This window comes from Plectropomus leopardus, chromosome 9, assembly GCF_008729295.1.
Source record: "Plectropomus leopardus isolate mb chromosome 9, YSFRI_Pleo_2.0, whole genome shotgun sequence".
NCBI lineage: Eukaryota > Metazoa > Chordata > Actinopteri > Perciformes > Serranidae > Plectropomus > Plectropomus leopardus.
In genome coordinates this window covers 9,734,070-9,751,279 of record NC_056471.1, presented here as the reverse complement: position 1 = coordinate 9,751,279, position 17,210 = coordinate 9,734,070, and the positions used below count along the sequence as shown (strand labels likewise).

The window sequence follows — 17,210 nt, the reverse complement described above, 5'->3', positions numbered from 1 at the left end:
TTTGTTCTAACTTTTCATTTTTGTCTATTATATTTCCATGATAATGTATACTTTTACTCCAGTACATTTTGCCTAAGTATTTTAGTTACTCCAAAACGGGAAGAATTAGGAATGGAGAAAAGGATGGACAGACTAATGAATGAATGGGAGGCATGGAAAAACTGAATTTTGTTCTTCAAAATCTTTTAAATTTAATTTTAAGTGCCATTTTTAAGGTGATGTATATAACAAGGAAATAAACTTCAAATTCTCAAAATTCTACCCAGTTGCTTCTTTATTATAAGCATTTTCTTCTACTTTTACTTTCAGTACTGATGCACAGTTATCATATATGCATGTATATATTTTGTTATTCTTATTTTCTTATTTCTAATATTATATATATATTATATATATATATATATATATATATATATAATTATATATATATATATTATATATATATATATATATATATATATATATATATATACATACATACATATACATATACATATATATTACATATATATATATATATATTTATTTAGTGTTTGTACAATGGGCATAATGCACATATTATTTATGTTTCCATCTTTTTACACACTTTACATACTCAGCATATTAAATATAGCCTATTTTAATTTTTCCATATATTATGAAAATGAAGCATAATGCACATATTTTTATTTTATATTTTTATTTATGCACATGTTTTATTTCTTCTTTGATTTAACTTTATATTTTGAATTATTTCTTATTTTTATATTTCTTATTTCTGCTTCTCAATTCTTTATGCTTACATTAGAGCAACTGTAATAAATTACAATTCCCCCCAGAGTCAGTATAGTATTTCTGATATAAAATCAAAGACAATATAAAAAAGGTGCAATATAGCAAAACGTGGAACAATAAATAAGCTCTACATATTTTTTTTAAACAAAAGGTTTAAAGTTGTCATTAAAAGCATTTTAATAGCATTGTACTTTTTTTCCTATTATTATCGGTTAGAGGGCGGTATAAGCCAACCGCTGTGCCATCAGAGCCCATTCTTCCATTATATCACCACGTAATAACCTTCTTGACACAATATCACATATAATAACATCAGTGCATTGGTTATAGGTGATATATCTTGCAATTTATGAAAATGTATCCAGAAATAGATATTTTAAAAGGAGCTCTGCTCCAATTTCATCTATATTTTCTGAAAACATGTACATTCAATTCATGACATTAAATCTGTAATAACTGCATTAGTATAAATGTTAAGTGCATTTCCTACACAGCGCATCAATGATTAGAAAAAAAAATAATTTTATTGCACTGTGATGACCAATGGTTTTATTTTTCTCAGGTCAGGATGCAGGAAGTTTGCATTAACCCTCTGAAACTGGGATCGACATTGTTTTATTTTGTTGCGTTCAGCCAACTTTCATAAGCTATATAACCCTATGAAAACTAGGCAAATTGGTTTCATTTTCTTCAAAGACATGGGTGGGGGGGGGGGGGGGGGCAATAAGCAACTTTGCTAAAAACGTTTGGCAAGAAATTAGTAAAAGGTGACAAGAAAAGGCTCTGAAAATTATTTTCAGATAATATTCTTGTAACTTTTTACTTTCTTGCAAAGTTTTGGCCCATGTCTTATGTCTTATTTTCCACTCTTAATTGTTCCAAGTCTTTGTGCTCATATAAATAAATAAATTTTCTTCATGCATTCGTACTATGCCAGGAATCTGGACTCTTGTGCCATCTGCTGAAAGAATGTGGTGTGTCACAGCCTCCCTGCTAAACATGGGACAGTCTGAAGTCATGGGTGGGTTTGGCAGACCAACAGCTGACTGGCAGCTCCTCTGAAGCCTCTGACAGTCACGCAGCTGACACTCACTGAAATGGCTGCCTCGGTGTGAATCAGGAAAGCAGGGTGATAGCAGGGTGATAGCAGGGCACATGCAGGCGAACTAACGGCCTTTCTCAGTGGTTATTTATCCTTTATTGTCACAAAGGGAAACCCAACAGTGCAGTTTTTGGCTGCGTTACAGCTGAATCAAAACGTGGGGATGCTTCTCTGTGCACTGTGCCATTTTCCCAGTTCATTTTTATTCAGGACACACTACCCAATCACAGAGTGAGTGTCACTCTCCTATCACCTTTCTAATTATAAACCTGAGCCTTGACTCTCCAAGAATGGAAGTTTAGTCAGCCCATCTGTGGCCTAAAATTAGCCCCCACCCCCCAGAAAGGAGCTCTGGCCCCCTCTGTCAGTACACAAACACACACCATACTGCTTTTTTTCACAGTTCACAGTTCCTGTGGAGGCATCACACACTCCTTGAGGACATATTTTCCCTTCTTTTTCCACGTGACTTATTATGAAGTTTTAAGATTTCTTATGTTTTGGAAATAACACCAGCCAGAAACTAGTGGAGGTAAGTGTCTCGCTGCAGTTAGTTCAACTTTGCTGTTGACACAAATTTTGCAAATTTGTTTCTGATAAGCAAATTCTGCGAAAAGCATATTTTTTGTGTCTATAGGTAAGAAATACAATCATGTATGGCTTTGAAGCAATGTACATTAAATCTACTCAGGCTCTATCACTGTAATTTATTACATACAGAAACTGTGTCATGTAAACAAAATGCATTATCTTACTGAAGCACTGTGTGGTCATACTGAGTGTGTCACTCTTTTTTGTCAATTATGCTTTTTACTGTTTCCATAAGAAAAAACAGTCATCAGAAAGCTAAACCATGACAAATAGTTACATGTACATATGATGACAAATCACTACCTTAGAATTGTAAGGTTTTATCTGCATTCTTAGTGGTTTTGAGATATTGAGCGTCAAAGTTTTCCATTCCAAATAGCATAAATGAAATGAAACTTTTTGTTTTCTAAATAAAAAGTCCAAAAATGTCTATAACTTTAAAAAAAAAAAAAAAAAGACCTTATAACTTGTTACATAGAATCTGATAATTTTAAGGTGATGAGATGACGAGATGATACATTAAAGAACAAATGATTCATAAAAGGGAAAAAAATTAAAATAAAAAATCAATTAATTGACAAAAACAATAACTTAATGAATAAACAAGATACATTCACACAAAACATCCCCAGCTCTATATATATCCCTGTGATCCCGCCCTGCATTAGTTCACCTCTACAGGATAGATACAATGTACATACCATGTGTATAAGGCCACTTTAAGGCACACATATCAAAGCGTAGAAAATCAGTCAATAAATTATGTACATATAATACAATAAATGAAAAAGATATAGAATAAAATAAAAATTAATAACAGAAAAAGACAAAGGAAATGACAAAAATACAAGTTAAATTAAATATTATACAAAGTCAATACGAAGTAAATATTTGTAATCCCCTCCCCCTCCACCTCCAAACCCAAAAATATACCTCCTGTCATGCGATTGTGTGTTGTGGTTCTAAGCTATGTCAAGAAAGACACTATTCTGAGTTGGGTTCCCTAAAATGTGTCAGGAACCATTCCCAGATTCCCAAGAAGACGTTCAATTTATTGTTACCTTTAAATTATGTGCTCAAAGGAAGCTGATTTTGCGAGGGTGTCAGTGAGAGCAGCATTTTCATACTTTCATGTAGAAATTTGCTCTGCTGAAATAAAAATCATGCCTAACAACAAATGACAAGAGTATGTCTGCTGTGTGTGTGTGTGTGTGTGTGTGTATTACCATCTCTCTCTGACATTTTTTGCCATTGCAGATGGAAGGGCTCTGACTTGCACCAGCCTGGGGTTACATTATGGTTCTGGGCCAAGCTGTCAACATGAGTTTGATGGACATTTCCAAGATCTTCTCCCTGCTGCAGCCTAAGGAGGAGGATGAGGACAACGAGCAGTGTCAGGCCTTGAACAACGCCGTAAGCAGCGACAACGTGACTCTACTCTCAGAGCTTCTGTCTCAGGAGAGCTACAGGAGGTCTATCAATGCTCGAAGCGGGTGGGGGGTCCCAGTAACCCCCCTGCGCACTGCTGCTGCTCTGGGACACCTGAGGTGCTTGGAGCTGTTGTTGGAGCACGGTGCAGAGGTGAGATTCAGAGAGAGCATTTTGTTGTACAGCTGTCAGATGAGGATGGTGAAATGGATGTTTTAGAGCTGTGCCTACTGGTGGGTGTAATGGACATAAGTATTCTATTTAATAGCCCAAATTACATACTGCACTCAGCCCTCACACATTTCATTAAAAGCCCCAAAAGGTTCCTAGACTCATCTTGCAAGTCTTTTTCACCTATTAAAAGAGTAGGACATTAGATTTTCACTACATTTTACAGCATTGAAACTGCACTAATCAATATTTTAAATGAACAATGGATCCAGTGACTAAGTGCAATATAAAAGGGGTCACTGGCAGTGACAAGACCACACAACAACGCAGTTCGCCTAAGTTCCATGTAACCTTTTAGTGTCTCCATCATTAATATTGTGTCCAGAAACAGCCAGATACTGTTTCCAGTGATAAAAGCACTGATTATCACACTGTACACTACCTGATCAGTGCCAAACAGCAGACAGTGTGAGCCATTAGCAACCCAAATATTAGAATAAATGTTGCCATTGTACAATTCTGCAACCCAGGGAATGTTGAAACTTTACATCTCTTTATCTTTGAATTTGTTTTATTTTGTGTTGTGACAGTGTTGTATTTAATGTTAAGTTATGTTTCAGTACAAAAACCACTTGGTTAGGATAAACTTTTTGGCTTAAATAAACATTTTTTCTTACCACCAAGATTTCTTTTTGTCCCAATATTGCATTGAAAAATACCTGGCTATGTTGCCATAAACATGGCTGGGATGCAATTAGCAAGAGAAATAGTGGATCAGTTAGCTGCCAAAAAGAGAGGAGTTGGTAAAGACTGAAACTGAGCTAAAAGTAAACATTGGATTTACAGTCATTAGGGGAATAAATAAATGCTAATTTTACTCAGTGTCATCTCGATGTGTAAATAGGGAATTCTGTGGAGACACATTCACAACTTAAGAGGTGAGAATATGTCAATGTTATATTTAAAGCCAAACAAAATTAATTAATGTAGCATTAATGATACAAAGTGCACATTCTTGGATAGCTGAACCACAGTTTGTCAGGACTGTCCTCAACATGTTGGTGTGCTGCTGTGTTTGAATCCAGATCGACAGCCTGGACGTAAAGGCCCAGACACCTCTATTCACAGCTGTCAGCGGGAAACATCTGGACTGTGTGGTTGCCCTGCTGAAGGCTGGAGCCGATCCTAACGGCAGCCAGTACAACAACTGCTCCCCTGTGCTGACTGCAGCCCGGGAGGGCGATGTAGACGTACTCCGAGAGCTGCTCCGCTTTGGAGCTGAGGTGGACGTCAGGCCTAAAGTCCCTGATTGGGCTTCCAATGCCACAGCCTGCAGAGGGCCCCTTTATATCTCAGCCGTTTACGGACACCTGGACTGCTTTAAACTGCTCCTTCTTCACGGGGCCAACCCCAACTACAACTGCACAGATGAGAAGATGTTGGCCAGGATAAAGCAGCCGAAGACAGTCCTGGAGGTGTGTCTGCGTTATGGCTGCGGGGTGGAGTACATCCAGCTTCTAATTGACTTTGGGGCCGATGTGTATCTGCCCACACTGATTATTGACAAGACTACAAAGCAGAATGAGGCTCTGGTTCTGCTGCTCAAAGAGAGAGGTGAGACACTGATTATAGTTTGGTTCAGTAAGCATTAGTGTGTAATGTCAAAATGTTGATCCACCTTTATTTGTCTGTTTCTGATCCAGTTTGTCCCAAAACACTGATGTCGCAGACTCGGCTGGCAATACGAAGACATCTCCCCTTTGCCAACAAGGAGCCTGCCATTGATAGTTTGGACATTCCTCTGATCCTGAGGAACTACTTGAAGCACGACACCTCTGAACTTGTATGATGCTGATCTTAGCATTGGAATTTATGGCCAGTGGCATTTTTTTTTACCTCATTGCTGTACACTCATGACTGGACAAGTGATTTGTAGATTTTTTTTAAAAGTAGGACAACATAACATACACTCAACACGAGAGGTCGCTGTGTTGTCCCACTGTTGTAAATCCTTGATTTTATTATTTATACATTAAGATTAAGGTGTGTGACTACCCATAGATGTATTTATTACATACCTTAAGGCAGTGATTCCCAACTGGTGGGTCACAGTCCAAAAGTGGGTGGCCAGTACATTCAGTGTGGACCACAAATGACTTGAGAATTTGCAACATTTGTAAAAAACACATTTTATTTTGAAATACAGTGTTTTTTTGGCACAGAGCCTTTTTTTTTAGAAGTGCTGTTTCTGTTTTATTCCTTTTTATTTAGTTCTAAGCCAATGTGTTGTTTACAATTTGTTAAATAAAATTGAATCTATGGTAAGATATCTAAAATGTGGACCTTGAACTAACAACTAGGAGAAATCTGGACCCCACAGCTGAACCAGTTGGGAATCACTGTCTTAAGGGACAGTTATATATCTCAAATGAAAAGTACATATTTGTCCTCTTGCCTGTAGTACTATTTGCCAGTCCAGATTGTTTTGGTGTGAGTTGCCGAGCGTTGGAGATATCAGCCGTAGAGATGTCTGCCTTCTCTGCACTATAATGGAACTAGATGGCACTCAACTTGTGGTGCTTAAAAAACAAAACAGAACAAAACAAAACAAAAACTTTCTATCAAACTACACTTGCCAACTGAGTCACCACGCAGCAGGAGGTGTGCATCTACTGCTAGCTCACTTAGCACCACTAAGCTAGCTAATGTTGGACGCCATTCATTTTTACATCTAGTGCAGTCACGAGTGCCGCTTCAAAAGTAGATGTACTGGAGAAACACAGACAGAGAGACATCAGACAAGCTTTAATCTTCACTGGAAGCCTTGCTCGCTTCCATGGGTCCTGCTGCCACCATGGTTTCTCTCCCTCTGACCTTCCCTGCTCTCCTCTTTATCCAGTAGGCCCTAATTGTTGATTGCCCTCAGCTAGCTGCTCTCCAGCCTTGGGTGAGCTGGCAGTGGAAATACTCCTGATTAATAATTATACCCAGCTGGCATTGTTTCCACTCTGTTTTCCAGCTCTCTCTGCTGAAGGTCAGGCAACAGTGTAGGGGGCAGACACCACTGCCTTCTTCTGCGTGGTGAAACGGTTTTGGGACGTGCAGTTTGGTTGAAAGACACCACCTTTCAACCGCATCACCGTGCAGAAGAAAGCCCAGGAGTAAACATTTATGGCGCACTCCTCAGGTGAGGTGTATCGTTAGCTAGCTCAGTGGAGCTAGGTGAGCTAGCAGTAGATATACTGTTCCTCCTGCGCAGTGATACGATTGGTAGATGTAGTTTGGTAGAAAGAAAATAGTTCCTACATGAAACTGCTCACAACAATGTCTCTGGAATATCCTGAGTAACCAGGTAATGATTTCTGGAAAGAAACATTGCTGTTGAGTCTTCAAACTTTTTTTTTTGGCACATTTGAGCACCACAAGCCAAGTGCCATCTAGTTCCATTAATTTGGAAAGAAGGCAGACATCTCTATAGCCAATTTTGCCAAAACTCTGGAAAATCACACAAGAAAAATTTAGATCAATAAATATCAATAAAGGAAAGAGGAAAAATATGTACTTTTGATTTTGGGGTGAATCCTCTCTTTAAGTTTAAATAGATATTTTAGCTGGTATTGAAATGTATTTATTGAAGGTGATCATCCTACAGGGCTCCATGTTGGAATCTCAGCTGTGGATTTGAAAGTGTAACACCGTGGCTGACCACTAGAGACCACAGTAACACTGCTTATTGCGCCTGTCCAAAACTGATGCTTCTCATTTGGAATTTTGACCATCTGTTTATGCCTCTTTGCATCACCATTAGCGCTGTCCTCCTCACAGGTAACATTTCACAATCGGATAAAGTCTCACTTCAGTTATTTAGACATGTTGACACAACTGGAGAGACGCACACAAACACACACAGAGACAGTGTCTGCATCGCACCAGGGTGCCTTAGATCTTGCCTGAAAAACACTCTCGCATCTGTGGACTTCAAAACATTAGGAAGCGGAGAGATCAGCCTACACTTCAGCACGGCCAACTGGGAGAATATATTTGCATAAGTCTCATTACTTATTGATTACAGCATAGTTATTTGGAGGCTACAATTTGTGGTTGGAAGTTTGTTGAATTTCTTCTTTTGTGGCTTTTGAAAACCCATCCTGATTATGTTATTACCTTAGGTTTGTACGCCCTTTAATCATTCTTACATAATACATCCAGGACTTAATGTGTCAGCTGTTTGGAATGAGGGGCCTGCAAACAGGAAATGATGTCGAACAACAGGAAACCCAGCACAATGCTTCCACTCACATACTGACGCCGGCACACGCACTTCTGTAGAGGTTTTATTTTCAACAAAAGTACAGCTATATCAGATATGGATTTATTTTTTACAGCGAAGTACAACATATTCCCAGTGCTTCTGATTACATCAAAACATATAATGTACATACAGTTGACATCTCCACTCTCCCATTCACAGTTTCTGGATTGAATAGGCATTATTTTTCAGGTTTTTCATCTCTACAACAAATAATCAAACTCAAAAAAGGCCAGCAATAAAGAAAATGACAAAATGTTTGCATATGATGACAAAGGATATGGATACTGTGAGTAAATTTTTTCTGTGATAGGCAAAAATCCAGACCTCGAACTAGATGGTAATATACAATGGATAGATTCCAAAAAGTGGGATGTCAGTCTTCTGTTCACCTTTTTGTCATTGAACACCACATCAGTATATGGCTCATTGAAGACTCTGTTGTACCCTGACTGTTCTGAAACAACGCAGGAGTGCAGAACCAACTGCGAGGAGTTCCTACTGAAGATGCTGCTATGCTAAATGTGAGTGAACGCGGCTCGTGTACACCCTGGACTAAAAGGAATGACACAAATCTGAGCAACCTCTGATGCATCCAATTGACAGTCTGCTAAGTTGGCTGTCTTGCTTTTATGACAGGAAAAAAAATCTGTCCTCTCAGCTCTCAGTACAAGGTCAGAATGATAATTATATAATAAAAATAATATATACACCCTTTTAACAATGTGGCCCCAAATGGTACTATTTAATACTGCATTCAATAAATACAAGTGATGAATTAATTTGTACTGTCAAGTCATTGTACTTCAAAGAATCATTTCTTAAGTAGAAACAAGAGCATGATATGAATTGCAATGAAGTACTGTGTGTGTGTGTGTGTGTGTGTCTTCAGGATTATGTTTATTTTTAGCTCATCCCGAGAGGTTTCGCATTTATTCAGCTCTTCTGCTCGACTACAAATGTATACACAAACACCCATGATCAGGGCTAACTCCTATTTGGTTCATTGTTGTCATAGAAAAATTATACCCGTTTTGCCTCAGCGGTTAATGGCATTCCAAAGGAAAATAAAAAAAGATTAATAATAACCAGCAGTTTGGACCATGACAGTGCAGATTGGAGTCAAAAGTAAAGATTTAAAATAGTACCCAATATATCTGGGTAAAGAAAGTATTAGTGCCTTTCATTTCACCTATCAACAGTTCAGTCTTTGATTCAGCGTGAGGAACGGTGTGCCCCTCTGCTCAATAACAATAAATAAAAAGCTACAACCTGTAATGTGCAGTGAGCAGGAGACAGGTGGACAGAGAAAGGAACTCCCTTTAGTGAGATGGTATGGGCTCACAAATGAATGGTTCCGTGGTGAGGAGAAAAAAAAAAGAAATCCCATTGGAAGTTAAAATGAAACTAAACAATCTGTTAAGAGTTGTCTAAAGTCTCATGCAAAATATTGGATGCCACGAGCATGCATTTTACCTGGTACTGAGGTCTACCGCACGCTAGAACTGGAACAACATTCGTCTCCAACGCAAAATACCAATATCCAAATATATGATCTGTTCTTTTTACATTATTTACAGTGTGTAGCTGATAAAGGTAAAATAGATGATTTATCTTTTGATTCATAACTCACTGTTAATAATAATAATATACTTTGAAACCTAACTTGACTAATGAAAATGTGTTTCCTACTATATATTCAACTGAAACCCATCGTTCAGTGTGTTAAATAGATAATAAAGGAATTCTATGTGGTTTCTAAAAATTAAATTGAACCTCTTTTTGTGCAATAAAATTACTGCTATGTACGTGTGATAGAATATAATAAGGTGTGTTTCAGTCAGACAGCACAGTATCTACTCATATGGAAAAGGCCTGACCTCTAAGTTTCTGTCCGAGTGCGTCTCATGCACTAGGGAACGAGGAATTCCCAGTGTGCATGAGAGAAAGAGAGAGAGAGAGAGAGAGAGAGAGAGAGAGAGAGAGAGTGAGAGATGCAAGTCCCACACTGAAGGGAAAATACATGACTAATTCAAATCTGCCTGTGAAACTGAATAGATAATCACTAGTGGAATGCTGGAAGGCACTGTTAGATAGCATCTCTCTTCTCCGCAGCAGAACGGGCCAGCAAGTGCGCGTGGTTGTGTGTGTGTGTGTGTGTGTGTGTATGTGTGTGTGTGTGCCTACATGCTTCTGTCTGTCTGTATGTTGGTGGTGGCGTGGAGTAGGGGAATGCGGGGGTGAGGGAGTTGAGGGGTGGGCGTAGCACGGGACCTGAGGTTATCATGGCCTGGGAACCATATCTTTTTGCTGTGCCAGACCAGGGAATTATCTTCCAAAACAATCTCACTGGGAGCCATCTCTACAGACACCAGCAGCCAACTCACCCATTTCTCAACTTTCTTTACTGAAACAAAACATAAATTACACAACATACAAAGCAAGTCTAAGGTCTTTTTTTTCCCCCAATAGGTTATAAGGCCTATAAGAAGGCAAACAAATGACATAGAACGATATATAACTCTTTCATATCACGTTGTAGTGAATAGTGAAGATATATAATGATATATCACATTGCACAAAGTTGTCATACTGTATATGCACTGTCCATCAGATGATATAATTCAACACAAATCTGTATCTGAGGTCAAAATATGATCACAAACCATGGACATGTGTCACTTACATTCCAACTGTAGAAAAGAATATACCTTCATGATGCGTGTGAATCTCAGTAGATCTTTTCCAACACCTCTGTTGAAGTAGCATATGGCCGGATCTCGCCCACAGCAGCTTCGGGGACATTGTTGATAGAACAAATCAATGTGATCAGGCCCACAGTCCTCTGTAAATCACTAAAACTGTGCCCAGCTTACTGCCAGAACATGTATCAGATCTGGGAATACAACGGGAGGAGGAGTGCCAAGATTTGAAGGCGCAGTCTTAAGAGATGCATGAATCTGTCAGAGGACACCTGCATGCTACAGATTAAATTCACCTTTCTGCTTCCCTGTGGTATTGGCTCACGCTTCCGCAATGTACTTTTTCCTTCAGTGCTGACTCACAACCGACTGCTACGGTTGTCCTGTTCATTTATGACCATTTCCCCTTGTGCTGGTTGAGGGTTCTTTCTAATTTCTCACACTGGTTGCGTCAAAATGCACTCCTCAGATTAAATATGTGCTTTTTTTTCCAACAATGTGAGTCACACAAAATAATTAAGTCAACTTTTTTTGACCGCTGATGTCAAAAATTTTTTATTTTAGACCTTGGCCAAATGCTTCAACTTCACTTTTAAGCTCTCTCCGGAGGTAGGCTGTTCTCTTTCCAAACACCCAGTGAGCTGCCAGCACAGTGCTACAGGGGTGGTCTCTGGGGAGAGTGGGGAGGGGCTCCGACACAAGGCAGGTGGACTGCGGCCTGCCTATCTCCTGCTCCCAGCTGTTTCATCTGAGCGGCGAGCTCTCTCGTCAAACGCAACCCCACAGCCCCCTCGGCGTGATCGGTTATGAATACCCTGTCAAAAGTGGTTGGTGAAAGGATGTAAATATTCTATTGATGTTCCCACTATTGATTTGTTCCCTGACCCATCGTATCATGGCCAATGGCAGGCTTCCAAAAGAATGGAGCTCTTCCTCTGAGAGCCGCTGACTCACAGAGGCTGAGCAGGTGGGTAGAGAGATAGAGAGGACACGGAGAGGGATGCGGAGAGCAAGGGAGACACTGTGAACGTCAGACGTGGTGAAGAGAGGGCTACTATATGCGAATAGCTAGTGAGAGGAACACAGGAGCGATGAGAAGGAGATCCAGACATCAGTGGAGCAGAGATGGAGCCTGGCTGGTGTGTGATCAGCGGCAGAATGGATCTAACTCAGAGATGATGCTGACGGTCGAGCTTCACAGGTCCTTCAGACGCCACAGCGCAGTAGCTGAGGCCTGTCATTATTCACATTCAGAGGAATGCAACAAGCAATCTCACATAGCAGCACAGCAAGATCTCAGCTTTTTGTTGTTTTTTTTGTTTTTTCTCCGACACAATCATACGACTAGGAATGCCCCGGCTTGTGTTTCTCTCCAGGTGATGGATTTAAAAAATGAAATAATATAACAATCTAAATAACTCCAGGACATTCAGATGGCGTGAAGATGCAGAATCCGAGGGAAAGAGTTCATGACGGTTGACTCAGCTGGAGAAGCATGATAACTAAGAACGTTACTAACATATATGAATTGTAAAGTTTTATTTTTTCTCATTTTTTTTAAATCCAAGTCTTCAGTCCTCTTGCTGCTTCCAATCTATATTAACAATGGTCCATAATTTCAAAAGTCTCTTGTGTATGTGTTTTTTTTTTTTTCATTTTTTTCTTCATCATGGGGACATGATCATCCAGTGTTTAGTGCTTCTAAGAAAAATAGCTGGTCCTTCAGAAGAGTCTGTGTATCTCTATTTCTTAAATGGAGCTAATCTACTAAAATTCTGCCAGAAAGGAGCCTGGCCTCTTTTGGATTGACTGAATTCAAAAACCTCTCCTTGTGCCATGTCCTCCGTTACCTCATACTGCCCCGCACTGAGGGGGTCCTGGGGGGGCGGGTATGAGGGGGGCGTGCACCTGTTTACACCTAGGAAGGCAGGTGCAAAAAGAGCAAGAGAGGGGGGGGGGGCAAGGAGGCAGTGCAGGGCACAAAGCGAGAGAAAAAGAAGAGTAGCAAACAGGAAACACTGTCAGTAATGTATCTAAAACAGACACAACAACACAACATCAAGTCATGCTTCCAAAGAAAACAGGCACATAGACAAATGAGCACTTTGGTGCTAACATTCCTGCATATTAAACCTGAGATATGATACAGTATGATCATATGATGACAGCTGAATTGGGACAAAAGTGGAATTCAGCTCTAGCAATGACACAAGGGAGACTGAAGATGCTATTCAATCAAACTCTGTAGCAGGCAAACAAGAGAACCAACAGATTACATCGGATACAGTGATGACACCAGGCATTTGGACAAGGGACATTGTTCTTCCGTGTTTGTTGACAGCGCGTTTGTTTGAATAGCACCCTCGACACTTGAGAACACAAGAGTGGCGAAAATAGAGCCAACAGAAAGCTGTTAATATGCATTTAACTACAGTCTACAATGTCATTGAGCTACAGTCTACAAGCATCACAACTATGCTAGTGCAATTAAAAATTAGATACAATCAATATTTGGAGATGAAATATTCAAAAGTTGCCATGGCATCTTAGAAAAAGAAAATGAAAAGATGAGGAACAGTGTCTTTTTTTGGGGGGGGGGGGCGGGGGGGTATTTTGCCAAACACTGTTTTAGCAGTTAGAAGGGTTTGATCTATTTGTGTTAGAGGAACCTGTTTATCTTGGATAGTCAAGATAATGCTTGTAAACAGATTGGACTGTGACTGCATGCTCCAATGCCAACGTTAATCACAACACCTCCCAATGCTGCTTAGCAGTTGCCATGGCATCTTATTGTGCTAGCTCTAAGGAGAACTCTAATGCATATACCTTTATCATTTTCAAACCATGTCCATACAACATGGCCCTCTTTCTCAAGATGAAATCTATAAATGAATCTGAAATTCAAAAGAGTACTTCACCTTGTGCCAGCCATGTACACATACAGCACTTAGAAACACACAACATATACTTCTGACAGACATCTACAGGGATCCTAACGTCAGAGAGAACATTCCAGCAGTGATCATTGGTTAATTAATACCTTAATGGATGGTTACATGCTTATTGTGAAACTGGCAATAGCGAGAACATCAGTAATGGTAAATGTACAAACATCTAGCCTAATACTAAAACAGCTAAATCTTAAAGGATGATACCAGCAGTTTTGGACATGTGGGTCTTCTGTCGGATGCTTCATCAGGAACGAGCACCTTGAATAACTTGTTTGACATGTTTTTCTGTTACCGAGATAGCTGGTGGCTGTCAAAGTAAACAGTATTCTGACATATATGGCTTTAAACACACTTTTTTTTCCTCCTGACTTTAAAGTGTCATGTTGTGCTAGAATACACAAAGTAAAAGCTCATTGTTCTACTTTTTAGATGCTGTGATTAAAGAGGCTCTATATAACATTCAGAGTGTATCAATAGCCCATTTTTTCTTCAAGGCTTGTTCAAGGCAGGGATAACATGCTGCTACTCTGCCCTAACGTTCTGCATTAAAGGTACAATCCAAGAATGTTATGTGTGGTTATGTGATGTTAGCTGTGAATGAACTGCCATAACAAATGTAGTTTCCTGTAGAGGATTATTAAAGTATTTGTCCATCTATCTTACACCGGCAGCGGAGGTCATGAAAGTGTCAAATCAACATCTGTGTAAAAGGGACAGCCAGCTCGACGGGACAGGTGTGATGTTTTGAGGACTCGTTATGTGTGCGACCCACTGTGGGAGATTTTAAATGCAGCTAGCAGCAGTTAGCAGCTAACTCAATGAGGAAGAGCAGCGACCGAAAATGTCCATAAATTGGGGAGACAATGAGGTGTGGAAGCTTCTTGCCCTCTGAGCAGAGGACAGAGACAAACAGCATGTAACAGTTGTTGTATTTTCTATACTGTATTTTTATGCTTATTTTTTATTAATAATGTCAGTGGGTTTTATTTTTTTTTCCATCTTTGTTATGCATTCTGTGCATTCAATTTTCATCCTTCTTTTATCTTACTTTTACTAGCATTATCAAGTGGGTTTTATCCATTTGAAGACACATTCTATGTTTTCTTTTCTGATCTTACTTTATTTTTACATGCAGGTTTTATTATGTCTTTTTGTGTTTTATGTGTTTTGATGTGAAACAGTGCGTGTTGTGTAAAGCACACTGGGCTGCATTTCTTGTATGAAGGGTGCTACACAAATAAAGTTTATTCTTATTAGTAGTATTATAAAGAGTAAATTATTGTTATTGCCATGTTATGTCATTGCTTAGAAAGTTCTGCCAATGCATGTTATGTCACACTAAAGGCTGATGTTCTTGTGTTACACGTTACGCCTGTCATGCTTCTTTTGCTTCTGGAAAAAGGGCTGATTCAGAGGTTTTCTGCACACTGCACTCAATATGGAGGGGGCTGAGCTGGAAGGCTAGCAGCTAGTGGTGCTGTTCGTGGCAGCGCTGTTAGCAGGACAAGAGGGTGGCGCAGTGGCTGTTGTGATGCATCGTGGACAACCTGTCACTAAAAGCAGCCATGACCTTAACTTGATGCCTTTTTAATTGTAAACAGTTGGGTTAAAAAAAAAAATCACCACCCATTGTCATGAACAGAGAAATGCACTGTAGAGACCAAAAAACTGTTTTTTTGGACCGAACATGTCAACATGTTTATTTTTAACACGTGTTACTATGGACTCGCTTTTGGAGCCAGCCTCAAGTGGCAAGGAACTACTGTTTTTTTTTTTTTTACTCCCACATTGGCTTCATTATTCAGTCCAGGGGGTTGCTGCTTGGTAAAAGGGCAGTGCAGAGCAACGGCGATTTGCTAGCCACTGGTGTACACACACCAAGTTTACAAGCACTTACATGCACGCACGACCTTACTATCAACCACAGCAAAGAGCAGAGAAGCTCGGATAACAACTAACACAAAGGTAGAGAGACTTCATTCTCTGCTCAGGGCACCATTACTATATTTTTCCATAACAAATGTTCTTTTGCTGCTTTATTAATGCTCTGAATGTTGTACATAGAAGATTTAAAGAAAATAAATCAACTATAAAACACCTATACACATCAGAAGAAAACGAAAAAGGATTATTTTTGTTTAGGGTGCCTTGACAATCTGGATGTAAATGCAAGCGATACCCGCCAACAACCACCCTAACTCAGTGACAGAAAAAATGCAAACAGTTGCCTGAGGTGTGAAATTTGCTCGAGATGAGCGTGACACAGGATCCACATGTCATGAACACCGGTATCACCCTTTAAACTCAATACTTCATGCAAACAGCCCTCTGTCTTTTCATTGATGCTTAACAGCTGCTTTACAACTCATATCAAGTCATCCTTGTGTGACAGCCGACAAACATTTAACTCAAAGGAGAAAAAATTGAAAGTAATATAGCGAGACGACATGAATCCACGTGACTTTTCTAGCTTACTCAGTACACAGATAGTCTAGGTCCATTCATAAACAAAGTAGGCATGTTTAAAAAAGGTGTAGAAAGTAAAAAAAGAGAGCAGGTTAAGGAGTAAAGAGTAAACAGCGATGAGAAGACAGAGCACACCAGCGAGGAAAAGAAAAGGGAAATCACCTGATATCTTCTTGTTGCCTCACCTTTCTGTTTGGTCACCTTTCTCACTGTCATGGCTGCCTGCCGCTTCTGGTACTCAGAAATCTCAAAACCTAAACAACAAACAATATTGTATGTGACTAATAGAGGACATAAGAGGCCAAAAGAAGCTGCCTTTAACCATGACTTAAAAACAGCTATGAATTATTATTTAGCTTTTCACAATTAAGTCACAATAAAGTATAAAACCTGCTTAAATCCCAATAATGTAATGTGTACTACAATGTGCATATAGCATGTACTATGGCTTTCACCGATTAAAACCTTAGCAAATCGGATTAATTTCTTTGAAAAATACAGGAAGAAGTTACAAGTTATGAGTTATAAGAGAATTATCTGAAATTAACACAAAAAAGGAAAAAGATAAAAAATAAAAAAGGTAAATCACAAAAAAGGTGAAAAGAAACAAAAAAGGGGAAAAAACAACAAAAATAAACATATTAGAAATATATTTTTTTGTATTTTTTATAATAATTAATCTCTAATAATGTATCCATCTCTCTCTCTTTTAAAAC

At 39.2% G+C, this 17,210-nt stretch overlaps 2 protein-coding genes across 4 annotated transcripts in view; one reads left to right on the top strand and one right to left on the bottom strand.

Annotated features, from left to right (window-relative positions):
* The first annotated feature begins 2,292 nt into the window (after positions 1 to 2,292).
* Positions 2,293 to 6,303, top strand: LOC121948279 (ankyrin repeat and SOCS box protein 12-like). The gene is made up of 4 exons (XM_042493633.1): positions 2,293 to 2,408; positions 3,725 to 4,048; positions 5,152 to 5,680; positions 5,770 to 6,303. The coding sequence occupies exons 2-4, from the start codon at positions 3,764 to 3,766 to the stop codon at positions 5,913 to 5,915; spliced, it is 960 nt and encodes a 319-aa protein (XP_042349567.1). The 5' UTR covers positions 2,293 to 2,408; positions 3,725 to 3,763; the 3' UTR covers positions 5,916 to 6,303.
* Positions 6,304 to 8,387: 2,084 nt separating this feature from the next.
* The window catches only part of LOC121948278 (spermatogenesis-associated protein 13-like), a 55,238-nt gene continuing 46,415 nt past the window's right edge, over positions 8,388 to 17,210 (bottom strand). For all 3 annotated transcript variants that reach the window (XM_042493629.1, XM_042493630.1, XM_042493631.1), the window contains 2 exons: positions 16,680 to 16,748; positions 8,388 to 12,995 (listed from right to left, as the gene is read on the bottom strand). In XM_042493629.1, coding sequence (XP_042349563.1) covers positions 12,820 to 12,995; positions 16,680 to 16,748 — 245 coding nt within the window. In that variant the 3' untranslated portion in view covers positions 8,388 to 12,819. The remainder of the gene's footprint in view (positions 12,996 to 16,679; positions 16,749 to 17,210) is intronic.